This window comes from Entelurus aequoreus, linkage group LG16 (genome assembly GCF_033978785.1).
Source record: "Entelurus aequoreus isolate RoL-2023_Sb linkage group LG16, RoL_Eaeq_v1.1, whole genome shotgun sequence".
NCBI classification, from domain to species: Eukaryota; Metazoa; Chordata; class Actinopteri; order Syngnathiformes; family Syngnathidae; genus Entelurus; species Entelurus aequoreus.
In genome coordinates, this window is record NC_084746.1 from 1,660,960 (window position 1) to 1,682,330 (window position 21,371).

The window sequence follows — 21,371 nt, forward strand, 5'->3', positions numbered from 1 at the left end:
TGGATTTTTAAAAAATGAGAATCGATTCTGAATCGCACAACGTGAGAATCGCGATTCGAATTCGAATCGATTTTCCCCCACACCCCTAATATATATATATATTTTGCATTCTATTTTAGTTACTTTGAATTTACAACCCCTGGCACTGTTTTGTACTGCTTTTGTACTTACTTTGATTATTATTTCTCAACTGTTTGTGAATGTTGAAATGTATAAATAAAGGTTTATAAAAAAAAAACAAAAAACTAAATAAATAAAAAGAGCACGAAACAATTGTTTATTTCCGGGTAGAGGCACGTGACTGCCTGTCACATGACCCCGCGTGACGTCACCGCAGTCAGCTGACGGCAAGTGCGTTCACTACTACGTGGGTGAGTGATTCAACCTCTTCTGTAATCGCATTTTAAGTAGAAATGCAACATTTTTGTGTTCACATTGTGTTACAATTCGTGTCATTGAATGACGTTTTGCTGAAAAAATTATAAAATATATTGTTGAAAGGGAAACGCACGATACTAGCACGATACACGAACATGACTATCCTATGTGGAATAATTTGTTAAAATATTTTATTAACGAGCTTTATTAACGTTTTTATGTTCTTTATCTGCTATCAAGGCATATTAGTACATAAATACAGGAGGAAAGGACCGTCAGACGTATGTTGTGACATATGCTAGCTCCTCGCTACTAGCTTGATTTAGCGCCTCTTCGGCTTCCGTCCGCCACTGTTGATAACAATTCAGCTTCATGTCGCTTTCTTTTGCAGAACATCTATCCTTCCCCTGGTGTCCTGCCTCACGTCGTCTACCAGCAATAAGAGCCTCCAGCATCATTGAAGATGGATATCCGCGGGGCTGTGGACGCTGCTGTCCCCACCAACATCATCGCTGCCAAGGCGGCGGAGGTTCGAGCTAACCTGGTCAACTGGCAGTCTTACCTGCAGTGAGTAGAGCCTCCATTTGTGTCTTTGTGTCACTTAAGCCAGTGTTTTACCTGCAGTGAGTAGAGCCTCCACTTGTGTCTTTGTGTCACTTAAGCCAGTGTTTTACCTGCAGTGAGTAGAGCCTCCACTTGTGTCTTTGTGTCACTTAAGCCAGTGTTTTACCTGCAGTGAGTAGAGCCTCCACTTGTGTCTTTGTGTCACTTAAGCCAGTGTTTTACCTGCAGTGAGTAGAGCCTCCATTCGTGTCTTTGTGTCACTTAAGCCAGTGTTTTACCTGCAGTGAGTAGAGCCTCCATTCGTGTCTTTGTGTCACTTAAGCCAGTGTTTTACCTGCAGTGAGTAGAGCCTCCACTTGTGTCTTTGTGTCACTTAAGCCAGTGTTTTACCGGCAGTGAGTAGAGCCTCCATTTGTGTCTTTGTGTCACTTAAGCCAGTGTTTTACCTGCAGTGAGTAGAGCCTCCATTCGTGTCTTTGTGTCACTTAAGCCAGTGTTTTACCTGCAGTGAGTAGAGCCTCCACTTGTGTCTTTGTGTCACTTAAGCCAGTGTTTTACCTGCAGTGAGTAGAGCCTCCATTAGTGTCTTTGTGTCACTTAAGCCAGTGTTTTACCTGCAGTGAGTAGAGCCTCCATTCGTGTCTTTGTGTCACTTAAGCCAGTGTTTTACCTGCAGTGAGTAGAGCCTCCATTTGTGTCTTTGTGTCACTTAAGCCAGTGTTTTACCTGCAGTGAGTAGAGCCTCCATTTGTGTCTTTCTGTCACTTAAGCCATTGTTTTACCTGCAGTAAGTAGAGTCTCCATTTGTGTCTTTGTGTCACTTAAGCCAGTGTTTTACCTGCAGTGAGTAGAGCCTCCATTAGTGTCTTTGTGTCACTTAAGCCAGTGTTTTACCTGCAGTGAGTAGAGCCTCCATTCGTGTCTTTGTGTCACTTAAGCCAGTGTTTTACCTGCAGTGAGTAGAGCCTCCACTTGTGTCTTTGTGTCACTTAAGCCAGTGTTTTACCTGCAGTGAGTAGAGCCTCCATTTGTGTCTTTGTGTCACTTAAGCCAGTGTTTTACCTGCAGTGAGTAGAGCCTCCATTTGTGTCTTTGTGTCACTTAAGCCAGTGTTTTACCTGCAGTGAGTAGAGCCTCCATTTGTGTCTTTGTGTCACTTAAGCCAGTGTTTTACCTGCAGTGAGTAGAGCCTCCATTTGTGTCTTTCTGTCACTTAAGCCATTGTTTTACCTGCAGTGAGTAGAGCCTCCATTAGTGTCTTTGTGTCACTTAAGCCAGTGTTTTACCTGCAGTGAGTAGAGCCTCCATTCGTGTCTTTGTGTCACTTAAGCCATTGTTTTACCTGCAGTGAGTAGAGCCTCCACTTGTGTCTTTGTGTCACTTAAGCCAGTGTTTTACCTGCAGTGAGTAGAGCCTCCATTTGTGTCTTTGTGTCACTTAAGCCAGTGTTTTACCTGCAGTGAGCAGAGCCTCCATTTGTGTCTTTGTGTCACTTAAGCCAGTGTTTTACCTGCAGTGAGTAGAGCCTCCATTTGTGTCTTTGTGTCACTTAAGCCAGTGTTTTACCTGCAGTGAGTAGAGCCTCCATTTGTGTCTTTGTGTCACTTAAGCCAGTGTTTTACCTGCAGTGAGTAGAGCCTCCATTTGTGTCTTTGTGTCACTTAAGCCAGTGTTTTACCTGCAGTGAGTAGAGCCTCCATTTGTGTCTTTGTGTCACTTAAGCCAGTGTTTTACCTGCAGTGAGTAGAGCCTCCATTTGTGTCTTTGTGTCACTTAAGCCAGTGTTTTATCTGCAGTGAGTAGAGCCTCCATTTGTGTCTTTGTGTCACTTAAGCCAGTGTTTTACCTGCAGTGAGTAGAGCCTCCATTAGTGTCTTTGTGTCACTTAAGCCAGTGTTTTACCTGCAGTGAGTAGAGCCTCCATTCGTGTCTTTGTGTCACTTAAGCCAGTGTTTTACCTGCAGTGAGTAGAGCCTCCATTTGTGTCTTTGTGTCACTTAAGCCAGTGTTTTACCTGCAGTGAGTAGAGCCTCCATTTGTGTCTTTCTGTCACTTAAGCCATTGTTTTACCTGCAGTGAGTAGAGCCTCCATTAGTGTCTTTGTGTCACTTAAGCCAGTGTTTTACCTGCAGTGAGTAGAGCCTCCATTCGTGTCTTTGTGTCACTTAAGCCAGTGTTTTACCTGCAGTGAGTAGAGCCTCCACTTGTGTCTTTGTGTCACTTAAGCCAGTGTTTTACCTGCAGTGAGTAGAGCCTCCATTTGTGTCTTTGTGTCACTTAAGCCAGTGTTTTACCTGCAGTGAGTAGAGCCTCCATTTGTGTCTTTGTGTCACTTAAGCCAGTGTTTTACCTGCAGTGAGTAGAGCCTCCATTTGTGTCTTTGTGTCACTTAAGCCAGTGTTTTACCTGCAGTGAGTAGAGCCTCCATTTGTGTCTTTCTGTCACTTAAGCCATTGTTTTACCTGCAGTGAGTAGAGCCTCCATTAGTGTCTTTGTGTCACTTAAGCCAGTGTTTTACCTGCCGTGAGTAGAGCCTCCATTCGTGTCTTTGTGTCACTTAAGCCAGTGTTTTACCTGCAGTGAGTAGAGCCTCCACTTGTGTCTTTGTGTCACTTAAGCCAGTGTTTTACCTGCAGTGAGTAGAGCCTCCATTTGTGTCTTTGTGTCACTTAAGCCAGTGTTTTACCTGCAGTGAGCAGAGCCTCCACTTGTGTCTTTGTGTCACTTAAGCCAGTGTTTTACCTGCAGTGAGTAGAGCCTCCATTTGTGTCTTTGTGTCACTTAAGCCAGTGTTTTACCTGCAGTGAGTAGAGCCTCCATTTGTGTCTTTGTGTCACTTAAGCCAGTGTTTTACCTGCAGTGAGTAGAGCCTCCATTTGTGTCTTTGTGTCACTTAAGCCAGTGTTTTACCTGCAGTGAGTAGAGCCTCCATTTGTGTCTTTGTGTCACTTAAGCCAGTGTTTTACCTGCAGTGAGTAGAGCCTCCATTTGTGTCTTTGTGTCACTTAAGCCAGTGTTTTATCTGCAGTGAGTAGAGCCTCCATTTGTGTCTTTGTGTCACTTAAGCCAGTGTTTTACCTGCAGTGAGTAGAGCCTCCATGTGTGTCTTTGTGTCACTTAAGCCAGTGTTTTATCTGCAGTGAGTAGAGCCTCCATTTGTGTCTTTGTGTCACTTAAGCCAGTGTTTTACCTGCAGTGAGTAGAGCCTCCATTTGTGTCTTTGTGTCACTTAAGCCAGTGTTTTACCTGCAGTGAGTAGAGCCTCCATTTGTGTCTTTGTGTCACTTAAGCCAGTGTTTTACCTGCAGTGAGTAGAGCCTCCATTTGTGTCTTTGTGTCACTTAAGCCAGTGTTTTACCTGCAGTGAGTAGAGCCTCCTTTTGTGTCTTTGTGTCACTTAAGCCAGTGTTTTACCTGCAGTGAGTAGAGCCTCCACTTGTGCAAACATAGACTAACTGGATCTGAGCGTCTTTGTGTCACTTAAGCCAGTGTTTTTCAACCACTGTGCCGTAAGATACAGTCTGGTGTGCCGTGGGAGATGATCTAATTTCACCTATTTGGGTTAAAAATATTTTTTGCAAACCAGTAATTATAGCCCGCTAATAATGTGCCGTTGTTGAGTGTCGGTGCTGTCTAGAGCTCGGCAGAGTAACCACGTTATACTTTTCCATATCAGTAGGTGGCAGTGTGCAGGTAAAAAGGTATCTAATGCTTAAACCATACTTGCCAACCCTCCCGTTTTTAGCAGGAGACTCCCGGTATTCAGCGCCTCTCCCGACAACCTCCCGGCAGAAATTTTCTCCCGACAAACTCCCGGTATTCAGCCGGAGCTGGAGGCCACGCCCCCTCCAGCTCAATGCGGACCTGAGTGGGGACAGCCTATTCTCACGTCCGCTTTCCCACAATATAAACAGCTTGCCTGCCCAATGACTTCATAACTGTAGAATGATCGAGGGCGAGTTCTTGGTTTCCTATGTGGGTTTATTGTTAGGCAGTTTCATTAACGTCCTCCCAGCGCGGTAACAACACACAACAACAGCAGTCACGTTTAGTCTACCGTAAAGCAGTTCTTCTGCCGTAAACAGCAATGTTGTGACACTCTTAAACAGGACAATACTGCCATCTACTGGATAGCCTACGGAACACTGAAATTCAAGTATTTCTTTTATGTATATGTATAATAAAATAAATATATATATATATATAGCTAGAATTCACTGAAAGTCAAGTATTTCATACATATACATATATATATATATACATATATATATATATATACATATATATATATATATATATATATATATACATATATATATATATATATATATATATATATATATATACATATATATATATATATATATATATATATATATATACATATATATATATATGTATATATATATATATATATATATATATATATATATACATATGTATATATATGTATATATATATATATATATATATATATATATATATATATATATATATGAAATACTTGAGTTGGTGAATTCTAGCTTAAATATATTCCCCACTTAACCACGCCCCCAACCACGCCCCAGACCACGCCCCCCACCCACCACCTCGCGGTATCGGAGGTCTCAAGGTTGGCAAGTATGGCTTAAACCAAAAATAAACAAAAGATGAGTGTCCCTAAGAAAAGGCGTTGAAGTTTAGGGAAGGCTATGCAGAACAAAACTAAAACTGAACTGGCTACAAAGTCAACAAAAAACAGAATGCTGGATGACAGCAAAGACTTACTCTCTATCCTCCTTCAAAACCGCAATAAAAGTACACCTCCAGGCAACTTCAACCCTAAACTAACACCCTCCCGGATTGTTAATAATGAAATGTAAATAATCAAATGTAGATACTTTTTCTTATACTCTCTGATCCCTCTCTCTATGTCCACTACTTGTTGTACATATCCTACCAAGTCAGACCTACATTGTTTCAATATCCATTTCTCTGTTCTCAATTGTTGATGACTGATGATAACAGCCAAACCTACTCGGGGGGCCACATTTAGAGAAAAAAATGTGTCTGGGGGCCGGTATATCTATTTTTAGGAACACTAATACAAAACCTCACAATAATGTCTGATTGAATGCTAAAAACATTATGACAAACCACCTTAAGAAACGTAATGGAATTTTACATTTTTCTATGAACGATAAATATCTGAATATTGACAAAATATGAATGTCACACCCCCTTTCGATCGACATATTTTACAATCAAGTGAAACGCAACAAAAATGCAACAAACAGTGAAATATGAAGGCGAAGGGTACAAAATAAACCCACCTACAATCTGATATATCACTAAGCTTTAGAACTTTGTCGTGAAAATCTCCTTCCGCGTCTGTGGAAACGCTTCCCGCCCACACTGCTTGGTGCCTCGTCTGAGCTGCTGTGACATAGATGACCATAGTAATTAATTAGATGACCATAGAACCTAATTAGGTGACCATAGTAACTAGCATATCATCCATAAGCGCAGATTCCAACCATTGAAATACTTAGTATAGCACAAGACTTACGGTCATTAGAAAACATGAGTGCACATCATAATGGCAGCTAAACTTTCGATCTTAAACATCTAAAAAAATTATTTGGGAATGTCCTGCGGGCCAGATTGAAAATCTGAACGGGCCGCATGTGGCCCCCGGGCCTTCATTTGCCCAGGTCTGACATAGTGTGTAGAGCAGCTGTGCCAGAAACCTGGGGGTTGCAGGTTCGCTTCCCGCCTCTTACCATCCAAATCGCTGCCGTTGTGTCCTTGGGCAGGACACTTCACCCTTTCCCCCGGTGCCGCTCACACTGGTTGATGAATGATGGGTGGTGGTCGGAGGGGCCGTAGGCGCGAACTGGCAGCCACGCTTCCGTCAGTCTACACCAGGGCAGCTGTGGCTACGAAAGTAGCTTACCACCAGCAGGTGTGAATGAATGATGGGTTCTCACTTCTCTGCGAAGCACTTTGAGTGTCTAGAAAAGCGCTATATAAATCTAATCCATTATGAAACTGCTACGGGAAAATACCAAAAAAAGAGAAAAAGCCACCAAAATAGGAGCGCAAGACAAGAAGTAAAACACTACACACAGGAAAACAGCACAAAAGTCCAAATAAGTCAGGGTGTGATGTGACAGGTGGTGACAGTACACCTACTTTGAGACAAGAGCTATATAGATGCATGCTTGGTTATGCTTTAAAGCAGCGTTCCTCAACCTTTTTTCCACCAGGGACCGGTTTAATGTATGCATTATTTTCACGGACCGGCTTTCTACGTATGGCACATAAAAAAAGCAAAAAAAATGTGCCTTTTGCTACAATCTGGTACATTAACATCAGGGTTTCCCATAAACTGCCAAGATACCTGTGGCGGTGGGGGCGTGGCTATGGGCGTGGTCACATGACATCATCGAGTAATTTGCATAATTTACTACAATGATAAGATTTTCTCTAAAAAGGCTCAAAAAATGTATACTTACTAATTAATAATAACAGTTTTGTTTTAAACGTGCATCCATCCATCCATCCATCCATCCATTTTACAATATAATTACAACACTTAATGTACATATTTATATACAGATTTGAACAATGAGTTATTCACTGAAATATATTTATTAATTGTGGTTCTTACAAAAAATATATCTTATAAAAGCTAAAATGTCTCTTAAAGCTCTGCCCCTTTAATTAGTGCATACTAAATAATTTAACTTTAGCCTACTACTACAAGCATATTATTTACCAGCAACATAAAGTGAAACAGAGGCAGAGGTGTCCTGCCACAGTCTGTAACAAATAAACAGAAAACAGTAGTGGTCAAATACAAATAAGGCAACAAGAGAAGAATCCTACACTTTTCTTTTGTAAAGTAAATCTGAACAGCCTATATGGGCATCTACATCAACTATATGATTTGCCTGAGAAGCTGGACAGGACAAAAAAATATATATATATTTTATTTTATTTGTGGCGGACGTAATTCTTTTGTGGCGGGCCGCCACAAAAAAATGAATGTGTGGGAAACACTGTTAACATGTTGTATGTTCATTAATGTGCATTGTCCCATGTACTCTAACAAAGGAGTTGTAATATACCTGTACATCTATTAACCATCGTATTGGTGGGTTTAGTGGGACAGGCGAAAGTTAATTGAAAGAAAATGTGGTAGTTTATAAATAAATTAATGTTTCTCTGCGGCCCGGTAACAAATGCATCACGGACCGGTACCGGTCCCCGGACCTGTGGTTGGGGACCACTGATTTAAAGTCATATCCAACAATTGCGACAACGACTTTTTATTGTCAATATCTGCTGCTGAGTTTCATTTTTTAATGATTTCTGCTGGTGGTGTGCCTCCGCATTTTTTCAATGAAAAAAAATGTGCCTTGGCTCAAAAAAGGTTGAAAAACACTGACTTTAGCAAAGACAATCTGAGTCACAATCTTGAGTGGGGCTTCCTGTTTTCTGCACATTTTTAACTGTAGCCTTTTGCGCTTGTAACGCAAAAAAGAGACAACTTGAAGTATCTTTTGACACACAGAAACGTGTGCGCCGTTTATTCCATCAAAGACGAGACTGAATGACTGCTTACATCAAAGAGACTCAAAAAGGCGGTCACACCAAACTCCCACCTTTGGGTAAATCTCCTGACGGTCACGTAAAGGGGCTGCACCGAATTACTCACTCTTAACCATAGACCTCTTATAAGTAGACGCAGCATTGGCTGCTGTGATGTGATAAATTGAGCCGCCATCTTGAAGTGGTGATGAGGAGCCGGCGAGCAGCCTAAACTGACAGTTGACAGGTAGAAAACAAAGATGCCGGGCTGGTGTTCAGCGTTTTCCTGCTCAAATGAGCGGACTGTTGAAAATAGGAATCGGGGGATTAAATCAGTGCACCCGGTCGTAAAGGTGTTATTTTTCTTAGCCCGTTTACATGGCGTGCAAAACATCTTTCCATCGTCATAAGTGAGCCGTTTGCTGAAAAGTGGCTCCTGAAGCCAGTCTTCATTGAAGCTTCGCTTGTTGGGTTTATTGCTCGCCATGACCAAAACAATAAAACGCGGGAGTCCTAATACCGGAAATGCAGTATTTGTGATCGATAAAATTTTGAGTGTATCAAAATGTAAGAAATAGTACCGGAAAATGCATTGCTTTGAAGTCAATCAATAATGAATCATTTGACCCGGCAAATATAAACAAAACAAAACACCGGCAGAAAGTGATAATCGATAAAACATTTAAAAAATTGCGTCCTTTCTGATTTCAATGTGTAAAAAGTAAGGGTGTAACGGTACACAAAAATTTGGGTTCGGTACGTACCTCGGTTTAGAGGTCACGGTTCGGTTCATTTTTGGTACAGTAAGAAAACAACAAAATATACATTTTTTGGTTATTTATTTACCAGATTTGTAAACAATGGCATAACATACATATACACACAGGGTCCATTGCCAGGGTTAATGTGGTCAACATATATCAAATAAAAACTAAATAAGATAAGGCTCAGAATGGTTTCTTAACAAAACCTTTCTACATATAAAGTGCTTTTTTTGATTGATTGATTGATTGAGACTTTTATTAGTAGATTGCACAGTACAGTACATATTCCGTACAATTGACCACTAAATGGTAACACCCCAATCAGTTTTTCAACTTGTTTAAGTCGGGGTCCACGTTAATCAACATTAAACTGCCTCAAGTTGTTGCTCAGATTAAATAAAATGACAAAACTTTTCTTCTACATATAAAAAGTGCAACATTAAACAGTTTCAAGTCAACTCAGATGAACTTTTCTCCCCCCCCAGCCTGGCTAACTTGGCAGTAAGAGGATATATAGGCTCATTGTTCTTCCACCATAGAAGTGGGTCAAAATCTAGTTTTTAATGCAATATGGTCTTAAATCTGCTGCAATAAAAACATTTGTTATTGCTTTAGCCCTGCCTGACTCGCCGAGGAGAGGATGCTTGAATGCAGTGATGACGCTTCAAATGGGTTAGCATGTTTGACGTGTTGTCAGAAGCAGCTGCTGAACAATGTCGGCAAACCTCCGTCCTCCATTGTTGTTTCGCACCGCGCAGCCAAAATGTTCCCAAACGGGAGATCTTAACGAGGCAGGAGGGTCTTCCAGTTCTGACTTTTATATGTTGTAGTAGCCCGGTCGCTGCTAGCATGTCGTGTGTTGTGCCTTGGTGTGCATTGTTTACACAACGTGCGGTACGCTACTTAATATGTCCGTGTGGAAACTCGTTCGGTACACCTCCGAACCGAACCAAAACCCCCGTACGAAACGGTTCAATACAAATACACGTAACGTTACACCGCTAGTAAAAAGACACACAAAGTGCGTTAACGCCAACACTGTTTATGTAAAGTCTACGTAATTCAATGAGATGCACAAGCACTCCTCCATCCCTGTGTTGCAATGCCCCGCTGCAACTTGTGGTATTTCCACGACAAGTGTTAAATGCAATTAACAGGAACATGCTAGCATCACACACCCAAACCTACGCTGTGAAAACTAGACATGTTGAGGCTTTATATCAGCGGCAAGTGGCAGCCCGCCGGCCACATGCAGCCCAAAAGAGCTTTCCATCTGTCCTCCAGAATAGAATGGCTGAATTCAACAGTACTTTCACTATATCTGTTGCAACTGCGGCATTTTATTGCGAAAAGATGTTGCTCACTTTGAGGGGCAGTTCTGGATTTCCTATTTTGACCGGTGCAAGACTTGATTGAAGACGAAGCAATTGGTGCCATGCATGCCATGCTGCATATTTATATCATGTTTACTCGTCTCTTCACTCCTTCATTGTTGTTTTAGTAGAATTTCTCTGCCATTAGATAATTGCAGGATGGGTGATTGCATTAGTTATAATGACACAATTAATACTACAATTTACCTGAATATGTAGACTTTTTTTTACCCTTAAGATGCGTTCTGATTATGTTTTAGAAGGTTGCAGCTGTCATCAAAGTGCAGTTAGGAGCGGATTTGTGCCCGCCAAGAGGTCGCTAATGTCCGAACAAGCTGTAATCATAACTCGCCCTCTTTCTAGTCCAACCATATAAGATACGCCCCACATTAGGGCTGCACCTAACGACTATTTTGATAGTTGATTAGACATCGATTATCTTAACAATTAGACTTCTAATCAGATTATGAAGCATAAACATATTCAGTAGCTCTAATCTGCTTTTTAATTCAGCTTTAAGGAGACATATTATGCAAAAGCAACTTTTCCTATCTATTGCTACCTGTGTTTTTGTATTTGGGATCTGCATAAGTCCCACAAATTTGAAGTCAAACCGTTTATCAGGCATGTGAAATTTCCATGAAAGCACAGAAATCTGCGTTTTTAAACGTTCATTTTTGCGTCAAAATACCACTTCCGCATTTTTTAAAATGAAATATCAATTCAAATATGATCTAGACAACATTTGTTGAACGCTCTCCTCAGCCGTAGGTACTCGCTGTTCCTCTTGCCTAAATGCCACACTGAGTTGCGGGACAAGCTAATATGATTAGTAGCAAAATAGATAGCCGTCAACGTATATCTTACTCTTGGCATTCTCTCCATGAGCTTCAAGAGGTAGTCACCTGAAATGGTTTTCACTTCACAGGTGTGCTTGAAGCTCATGGAGAGAATGCCAAGGGTGTGCAAAGCTAGTAATCAGAGCAAAGGGTGGCTATTTTGAAGAAACCAGAATATAAAACATGTTTTAATTTTTTTTTCATTTTTTGTTAAGTACATAACTCCACATGTGTTCATTCATAGTTTTGATGCCTTTAGTGACAATCTACATTGTAAATAGTCATGAAAATAAAGAAAGCGCATTCAATCAGAAGGTGTGTCCAAACGTGTGGCCTGTACTGTATGTAAGTTGTATATATATATTTATATTTATGTACTGTATATATGTATGTATGTTCGTGTATACACACACATATATGCATATGTGCTGTACAGTATGCATGCTTGGGTCCCTTTTTCAGGAACATTTATACAAAAACTCACAATAATGTCTGGTTGAATGCTAAAAACGTTATGACAGACCACCTCAAAAAGCGGGATGGAATTTGACATTTTTGTACTGAATGAGACACCCAGAATGTACATGAAAATAAAGAATGTGAGATTTACAATATTAATTAAAATCGATGAAACACTGATTATGAACAACATATGAAAGTCACTCTTCTTTTACTTCTCAGACCACCTCCCCGATCATTATCTTTTACAACCAAGAAAATGTCAACAAAAATGCAACAAACACGGCAAAATATGAATGCAAAGGGTAAACAACACCTACAATCTGATATAATATCACTTTTCTGCAGAACATTGTTGTTACAATTTGTTTCCACGTCTGTTCCGGACACCCGCGTTTCAGGCTGGCTGCTCTGGAAACAAACCCCGCCCACACTGCTTGGTGCCTGGTCTGCCAGGAGATGCTGTGACGTAGATTACCATAATAACCTGTTAATCACTCAAAAGCGCAGATTCCAACCATTGAAAATCATTTCTATCGGTCTGTTTTAGATGGACGAAAATGTTTGGAAATATTGTACAGTTTCAACTTTTTTACACCGCGGTACACCTTCAAACTGATAACCAGTCCATGCCGGTGTCTGCTGAGGAAAGGACAAATGTAAAGCTGCTTTTTGTATGCTTTGTTTTTGGTCCACTGCTGCCAGATTTAACCCAAATTACTTTAATGTTTGTTTGTTTTTAGGAGTCAGATGATCTCTGCAGAGGACTGTGAGTTCATCAAGAAGTTTGAGGTGGCCAACTCTGAGGAGAAACAAGTCATCCTGACCAATGAAGGCCATCAGGTATTTTCCGATAGTAGACTCATCCATTCATGACTTTTAGGAGTTTGTATTTAATTGTATGTACTTATTTTCAGTGTGCAAAGACCTTTCTCAACCTGATGGCTCACATCTCTAAGGAGCAGACTGTCCAGTACATCCTGACTCTCATTGATGACACTCTGCAGGTACTGTGCCTCAACACACTTATTTAGACAATACTGTAAACGTTGTAATTATAGTTGATTTACCTGAACCACACGATTACAAGCAGGCAATAATTGGCCATGACAAGTTGCAGACGGGGGCAGCACGGTGGAACAGGGGTTAGTGCATGTACCTCACAATACGAAGGTCTTGAGTAGTCCTGAGTTCAATCCCGGGCTCGGGATCTTTCTGTGTGGAGTTTGCATGTTCTCCCCGTGACTGCGTGGGTTCCCTCCGGGTACTCCGGCTTCCTCCCACCTCCAAAGACATGCACCTGGGGATAGGTCCCTCCCACCTCCAAAGACATGCACCTGGGGATAGGCTCCTCCCACTTCCAAAGACATGCACCTGGGGATAGGTTGATTGGCAACACTAAATGGTCCCTGTGTGTGAATGTTGTCTGTCTATCTGTGTTGGCCCTGTGATGAGGTGGCGACTTGTCCAGGGTGTACCCTGCCTTCCGCCCGAATGCAGCTGAGATAGGCTCCAGCACCCTCCGCGACCCCAAAAGGGACAAGCGGTAGAAAATGGATGGATGGATGGATGGAAGTTGCAGACGGCACCGTTTTGATTCCTGTCCAAAGCCTCAACTCTAAGCCTTTGGAGATGTCCAGTCTCCAAGCCTAGACAAATCTGAGGGTTGCGTCAGGACAGCCGGCTTAAAAACTAAAACAAATCCGACATGCCATTGACAGGAACAAGCTAAAAGCAACAATACCAATGAGTGTAAGCCCGTTGTTCACAAGACAAAGTTTGGTCATTAATAGATGAACAACACACGACAGTGAGCAGAGGAACAGTGATATTATATCGAGTAAGTGGATGTTTTTTTATCCTTTTGCCTTTATTTTTTGCCGTGTTTCTTACCTCTTAGTTGCTCTTGCTTGTTTATAGAAGATGTTGATCAAGGAGGTGGTCTGCAGTAGAGGAGCAACATTCATGTCATTTAAATATTCAGTGTTTTATTGTTCATAGTTAATATTGTAAAAGCTGTGTTTTCATGTACATTTGAGTGTCTTTTTCAGTAAAAAACGGAATTAACTTTAATTATTTTACTGATATATATGACAGTTAGAATGTACATAAAATATAAAATGTGAGATTTTACAGTAAAAACTGAAGAATACACTGGATATTGAGAATATGCGTTGCGCTCCTGCAGACCACATCCTTGACATAATTTTTGAGCCAGAGCAATAAAGATACAACAAATACAGCGAAACATAAACGCAAAGGGTAAAAAACCTCCACATATTTGATATAATGTCACTCTTCTTCAGAAGTGTGCTGACACTCACTATCAGGCTTTTGCTCTGTAAACAAGCCCCACCCACTCTGTTCCTGCCTCGTCTGCATGATGCAGTGCTTTGTATGTCACTCAAAAGTTCAGACTTTAACCATTGGAATAATTTCTATAGTTTGAAAATATCCAGCAGGCCGCGTTAAAGTCTTAATTATTTTACATTATGCCCACGTTGCCCAGTTAACTGCTTTTTTATGCTGTTTTGCAAGGCCCGTGTCACGTGACTTTAAACTTGACACCTGGCTGGTTCAATCAATCAATCAACCAAAGTTTTGTCTGAAAGGGCTGCACACGCCACGACGGCATGCCCACATCAGGGCAAGAAAAAACTCGACCCAATGGGAACAAAGAGAAACCTTGGATGGGACTGCAGATGAATCCCAGCTTTAACTGTTCAGGGCTGATGACAGTGTGTGTGGCGTCATGTGGGAGAGCAATTTGCAGATGTCAACGTTGTGAATCGAGAGGCCCATGGTGGGGGCGGGGCTATGGTATCGACAACGAACACAAGTGCATTTTATTGATAGTGTTTTGAATGCACAGCGATACCATGACGAGATCTTGAGGCCCATTGTTGTGCCATTCACCCGAGACCATTACCTCATCCTGCAGCATGACAACGTACAAGTTGCAAGGATCTACAGCAGTGGTTCTTAACCTTGTTGGAGGTACCGAATCCCACCAGTGTCATATGCGCATTCACCCAACCCTTCTTTAGTGAAAAATAAAATGTTTTTTTTTCAATTTCAAGACAAAGTTATATGTTTTTGGTAACACTTTAGTATGGCGAACATATTCTAAGTAACAAAGACTTAATTTAGAGTTATTTGGTTAGGGTCAAGGCATACTTGCCAACCTTGAGACCTCCGAATTCGGGGGATGGAGGTGTGGGGGGGTTGAGGTGGGCGGGGTTTGGTGGTAGCGGGGGGTGTATATTGTAGCTTCCCAGAAGAGTTAGTGCTGCAAGGGGTTCTGGGTATTTCTTCTGTTGTGTTTATGTTGTGTTACGGTGCGGATGTTCTCCCGAAATGTGTTTGTCATTCTTGTTTGGTGTGGGTTCACAGTGTGGCGCATATTTGTAACAGTGTTAAAGTTGTTTATACGGTCACGATCAGTGTGACCTGTATGGCTGTTGACCAAGTATGCATTGCATTCACTTAAGTGTGTGTGAAAGCCGCAAATATTTGTGACTAGGCCGGCACGCCGTTTGTTTGGAGGAACAGCGGACGTGAAGACAGGTTGTAGAGGACGCTAAAGGCAGTGCCCCCAATATTGTTGTCCGGGTGGAAATTGGGAGAATTTCGGGAGAATGGTTGGCCCGGGAGATTTACGGGAGGGGCACTGAAATTTGGGTTTCTCCCCGGAAAATCGGGAGGGTTGGCAAGTATGGGTTAGGGTCAGAGTTAGAGGGTTAGGGTTATAATAAGTCCATGCCGAATAAGGCATTAATAAGTACGTAATAATGACTAGTTAAGAGCCAATATGTTACTAATTTGCATGTTAATAAGCAACTAATTATTGGTGAATATGTTCCCCATACTAAAGTGTTACCATGTTTTTTTTACTGGTGCATAGAATGAAGCGTGCATGAACATCACCTTGTTCAAACAACAAAACCAACACAGTGCATAAACTCACAACAAATGACACACCTGCAAATCAGTCTGACTCTGCTGTTGTCGTTTCCGTAATACGCCGATAGGGAGGAGTTTGTATTTACACAATGAGTCGGGTGTGTCTTGACCTCCGCCGAACCCCTGAGACCGACTCACCGAACCTCTAGGGTTCCATCCAACCCAGGTTAAGAACCACTGATCTATACACAATTCACATACACATCCCAGTTTTCAGCTTCCAGGAATTGTGTAGCATCTTGATATGCCACAACTGTGAGGTGGGATGTATTATCTTGGCAAAGATGTGCTCACTAACACTGAATTAGACAGATTTGTGAACAATATTTGAGAAGAATAGGTCTTTTGTGTCAATAATAAACGTTTTAGATCTTTGAGTTCAACTGGAATAGGAATCAGTTCGAATTATTTAGTGCCCTAAGATTGTTCTTACTTCTTAAGAACCATATTAATGTTTGAGTGTTTAAGTATGTTTATCTTTTTCCTGTTTAATTTGTAAAGTTTTAGAGTGGGTTTTTTTAATGATAAAAGCAAAACAAGTGTTCCACGTCCAGTTTATGTGACGTCACACTAGAGCTGGGTGATAAAACATTATCGATATATATCGTAAAACAACTTGCCTTCAACACTCAAATGAAGATTTGAGTGTTGTTTGTTTACACCTTTCTTTGCGACTGGCTTTGGGGCAGCTCCTTCAGCAGCAAGCGACTTTGTCGGTGTTTCAAATACCGTTGTAACCATGCTGGCATGTCAAGTGACTGATAAGGTTTGATGTGTTGAAGCTGTGTTTTCTTTCCCTCCTCACGGAATGTTTGCAAAACATTTGGTGCAGAAAGCAGGAGTCTTCCTCTGAAACAGCAAACAAAGTCCCATCCATTTACAAAGATTTAGAGGAGTTTACAGCAAGGCCAGTCGGCGAAACTGAGCGCTTGATTTGCCCACCCTGACCCACACTGCAAAAAGTCAGTGTTCAAAAACAAGAAGAAAAAAAATACAAAAATTAGGAGTATTTTATTTGAACTAAGCAAAATTATCTGCCAATAGAACAGGAAAATGTGGCTTGTCAAGACTTTCCAAAACAAGTAAAATTAGCTAACTTCAATGAACCCAAAAATACCCTAAAATAAGTATATTCTCACTAATAACAAGTGCACTTTTCTTGGTAGAAAAAAAAGACCTTTTTGCTCAATATGTTGAAAAATATTCTTAAATGAAGTAAGTGCCATTATCTTGACATAATGATATGCGCTCGGCATTACATTTACTTATACTAAAAACTAATTAATTGTTCTTAATGGAAATTCAACAAGGCAAGCGCTTGTTACTCTCGGGGTCTCCTAGCCGCTCAGGCAAATCATATTGTCTAAAAATGCATTTTTCCATGGATAACATGACATCATCGCGCCAAGTGCGCATATATACAGCCCGGCCCCCGGCCAAACATTTTTAATGTAATTTTGAAGAATTCATCTGAATGTGCATGAACTATTTCTGTTCAAAATGGTTAGAAATGTCACATGTTAAATGTTTAAATATTAACTGTCAGTTTACTGTACTGTGCCAACTGTACTACTATATGAGTACGTGTTTTCTATTGTTTCATTGAAAATAAAACAGCAAAGTCCATTTGGCTGTCATCTGTTTTAATTATGAAACACATTTGTGTCAAAGTCATGATTTTTTTTTTTTTTTTACATGCTTGAAATAAGAAATGATGACTTTAAAAAAGTAGTTTTCTACTTGTGAGTGTTGATGACACAGCTTTGCAACAGTTGATATTCTAGTTTCAAGCATGTTTTACTCAATATAGCTCATCAAATCTCAGCAACAAGCTGTAATATCTTACTGAGATCATTTCAGAATCAGAATCAGAATAGTTTTATTGCCATTGTTTGAGAACGGGTTCACAAAGCACCAAAACACTTAAAACAAGTAAAACACTCTAACATAAAATCTGCTTAGTGAGAAGAATGATCTTATCAGACAGAAAATAAGCAAATATCACCCTTATTTGACATATTTCATCTTACTTAGATTTCAGTTTTTGCAGTGCACTTACAGCACAATACATGCAATCTCACCTAAAATGAGCATTTTTTTCCCCCCCGAGGCTAATTTTCATGTTATTGGACTTATTATCAGTATGACGTCTTAATTCTAATATTGGCCAGATAATTATTTGTGCTCCCTTGCCATCAGTTTTTCATACAGTGTGGTGTACTTGTACAATAAGGGAAATGTTTCAATGTTTCACAGGAGAATCATCAGCGGGTGAATATCTTTTTTGACTACGCCAAAAAGACCAAGAACACAGCCTGGTCCTACTTTCTTCCCATGCTGAACCGCCAGGACCTCTTCACCGTCCACATGGTGCGTTTTTGAATGGCAAATAAAACATGGAAATAACACCCTCTTGAAGAAGAGCAGACAGCAATTTGCTCCAAATTAACCTTTTTTCCCTCTGGAAAATGCAACCCGGTGAACCTTTCATGTTTGTATCTATTCATAGCAAGCCATCAATAATTCCTCACTAAACATCTCACTCACCTTCTCGTCAAAAACAAGCAGTTAATGTTGAGATGTTTCCATGGCAACCATCTAACGATACATACAGTAGTTCAATTAATGATTACTTTAGTGGAAATTAAACTGACCTCAATCATTACATATGTTAGTTAATTTCTGGTAATTAAGCACATAAACATCAAATTATTTCTACTGCTGTTTACTTAATATCTTCTCTCCTGAATCTGACATTTCTTCCATCCTCAGGCGGCGAGGATCATTGCCAAATTGGCTGCTTGGGGTCGCGACCTGATGGAGGGAAGTGATCTCAACTACTACTTTAACTGGATCAAAAGCCAGCTGAGTTCACAGGTACGTCAGTCTTGCTGTTGGTAATTGCTCAGTTTTAGGGACAGGGTTTCCAAGGATGCTTCACATCTTTGAAAAGGCTTCAATTCATCTTGTTAGATGGACAGATACAAATAATGTTACCTCAGGATACGTGTTTCATTGGTAAAACGAGTTTAATTGTGACACATCTTGTACTTTTAAAAAATTGTATTGCGAAACAGCGTTGTCCTTTGAAATTAATTAAAACTAATTTAATCAATGCTTTGTCTCCCCAAAAACAGCATCATTTAAATTTTAATAACATGCATTCAAAAAATATATATTTTAGACAATAAATATTGTATTAAAAAAACAATACAATAGAACAGGCATGAGCAAATTACCACCCAGGGGCGGTATGCCGCCCGTTAAGCTTTCCAGCCTGGCCCGCCAGACGTCTCCAAAGTGTTTTTTCAAACCTTCACCATCAAAACTGGAGCCGCCAATACGATGTGCATTGCATTTTTCAAATGATTGTAAGTCATGAACTACAGAGAGTATTCCAATGGTTGGAATCTGCGCTTCTGAGTGAGATACGGGTTATTACAATAATCTACGTCACAGCACCTCCAAGCAGAGTCATGAAGCAGAGTGGGCGGGGTTTGTTTACAGTAGCCAGCCTGATACGTGGGTGTCAGGGACAGACACGGAAGCAGATTTCTACAACAAAGTTCTGTTCTGCAGTAAAGTGATATTGTATGATTATTATTATATGTGCGTGTGTGTGTGTGTGTACATTTTTACTGACCAATGTGGTCCCCGAGTCAAAATAATTTCCCATGCCTGCAATAGAATGTAGTATAAACAAGTACAGTACTTTTATGAAGTAATGTAATAATAATATACATTTACCTTGGAGAGTGGACTTCCACAGTATCTCCTTCTAGCTGCTTCTTCGCCAAACAGACCCTCAGCAGCTTCTCCATTTATTCTTTCATGTATAAATGTCCCCCGTTTAGATATTTTTTTAATGTCCTTGTCTGGCATTATTGACTCATTCTGCTTCATGACGCAGACGAGCAGAATAGAGGTAGGGGAAATGATCAGGTTTTTGATGAATCACAATTGGGACATGGAGGATTCTAGATCACTGGACAAACCTCCAAATAGCCATTATGTTCAAGTAATACAGTTTGAAAATGCAGACACACATGGAGGAAGAGAAGAGAAGCAATGCTATTTCGATAGCTTTGTTCCCCGTGACATCACGTCCGCTTATAGACTTAAGACCAGCACAAATACTTGGCAGGAAAAGAACCACTCAAGCAGTACTCAGGGCTAGGAATGTATATTGTTAGGATTTTATCAATATATTACCCTTGTTGATATTCCTTATCAATACCCATATTTTTCGGTACTCTTATCAGTACTATATGTAATTGGTGTAAATAAAGATGTAAAAAAAAAAAGCATCTTTATTATAATTTGTATTGGCACAAGAGGTTAGCATGATGTAACATCTCACAGCAGGGAAGTCTTTTATCAATTCCTGCTTTTTAAGTCTTAAACAAGTCAAATATGTTTGCAGTGCAAGGTGCAATGCAGTTATGTCATCATTTTGTAAACACTGTGTTTATATTCCTTACAATAACACTCACCTAGGGCAGGGGACGGCAACCCAAAATGTTGAAAGAGCCATATTGGACCAAAATTACAAAAACAAATCTGTCTGGAGCCGCAAAAAATTAAAAGCCATATTACATGTGTCATGAGATATACATTTAATTAAGAGGACTTAAAGGAAACTAAATAACCTCAAATATACCTACAAATGAGGCATAATGATGCAATATGTACATATCGCTAGCCTAAATAGCATGTTAGCATCGATTAGCTTGCAGTCATGCAGTGACCAAATATGTCTATTAGCACTCCACACAAGTCAATAACATCAACAAAACTCACCTTTGTGCACTCATGTACAACGTTAAAAGTGTGGTGGACAAAATGAGACAGAAAAAGAAGTGGCATAAAACACGTCCTAGAAAGTCGGAGAAAGTTATACATGTAAACAAACTATACGGTGAGTTCAAGGACGGCCAAAATTAGTAGGACAAAACGGCGCTCGCCAAATACTCGAATCAGTGAAGCATGTTTAATATAAACATTGTGATTTATAACAATTAGGGAGGTTTGTGTCATGTTTGTCCTCCTACAGAAACCATACTAAAACAAAAAAATAGATTTTTTTTCCCCCTCATCTTTTTCCATTCTTCATACATTTTTGAAAAATCTCCAGAGAGCCACTAGGGCGGCGCTAAAGAGCCGCATGCGGCTGTAGAGCCGCGGGTTGCCGACCCCGACCTAGGGCCTAGGGTTGGACAACTAATCACATTTTAATTTCGATTATGACTTCTCACGATTATCACAACATAATAATCGACTAAAAACGATTAATGGGCCACGCAACGTGCATGCAAATTCCGGAGCTTGTGACGGTGAAACGGATGAGGAGCGACTGAGTAAAAAATTTAAAAAAGAGTGTGTCTACTACAAGTTTGGAATGTCACCATGTTTGCTACTTTTTATTTGATACAGCGCTAGTATGCCTGATCAATAAT

At 40.4% G+C, this 21,371-nt stretch overlaps 1 protein-coding gene across 4 annotated transcripts in view; it reads left to right on the plus strand.

The window, feature by feature from the left end:
* The first annotated feature begins 255 nt into the window (after positions 1-255).
* Positions 256-21,371, plus strand: part of atp6v1h (ATPase H+ transporting V1 subunit H) — a 53,657-nt gene continuing 32,541 nt past the window's right edge. For all 4 annotated transcript variants that reach the window (XM_062023748.1, XM_062023747.1, XM_062023751.1 and 1 more), the window contains exons 1-6: positions 256-371; positions 770-945; positions 12,696-12,795; positions 12,870-12,959; positions 18,172-18,285; positions 18,688-18,792. In XM_062023748.1, coding sequence (XP_061879732.1) covers positions 842-945; positions 12,696-12,795; positions 12,870-12,959; positions 18,172-18,285; positions 18,688-18,792 — 513 coding nt within the window. In that variant the 5' untranslated portion in view covers positions 256-371; positions 770-841. The remainder of the gene's footprint in view (positions 372-769; positions 946-12,695; positions 12,796-12,869; positions 12,960-18,171; positions 18,286-18,687; positions 18,793-21,371) is intronic.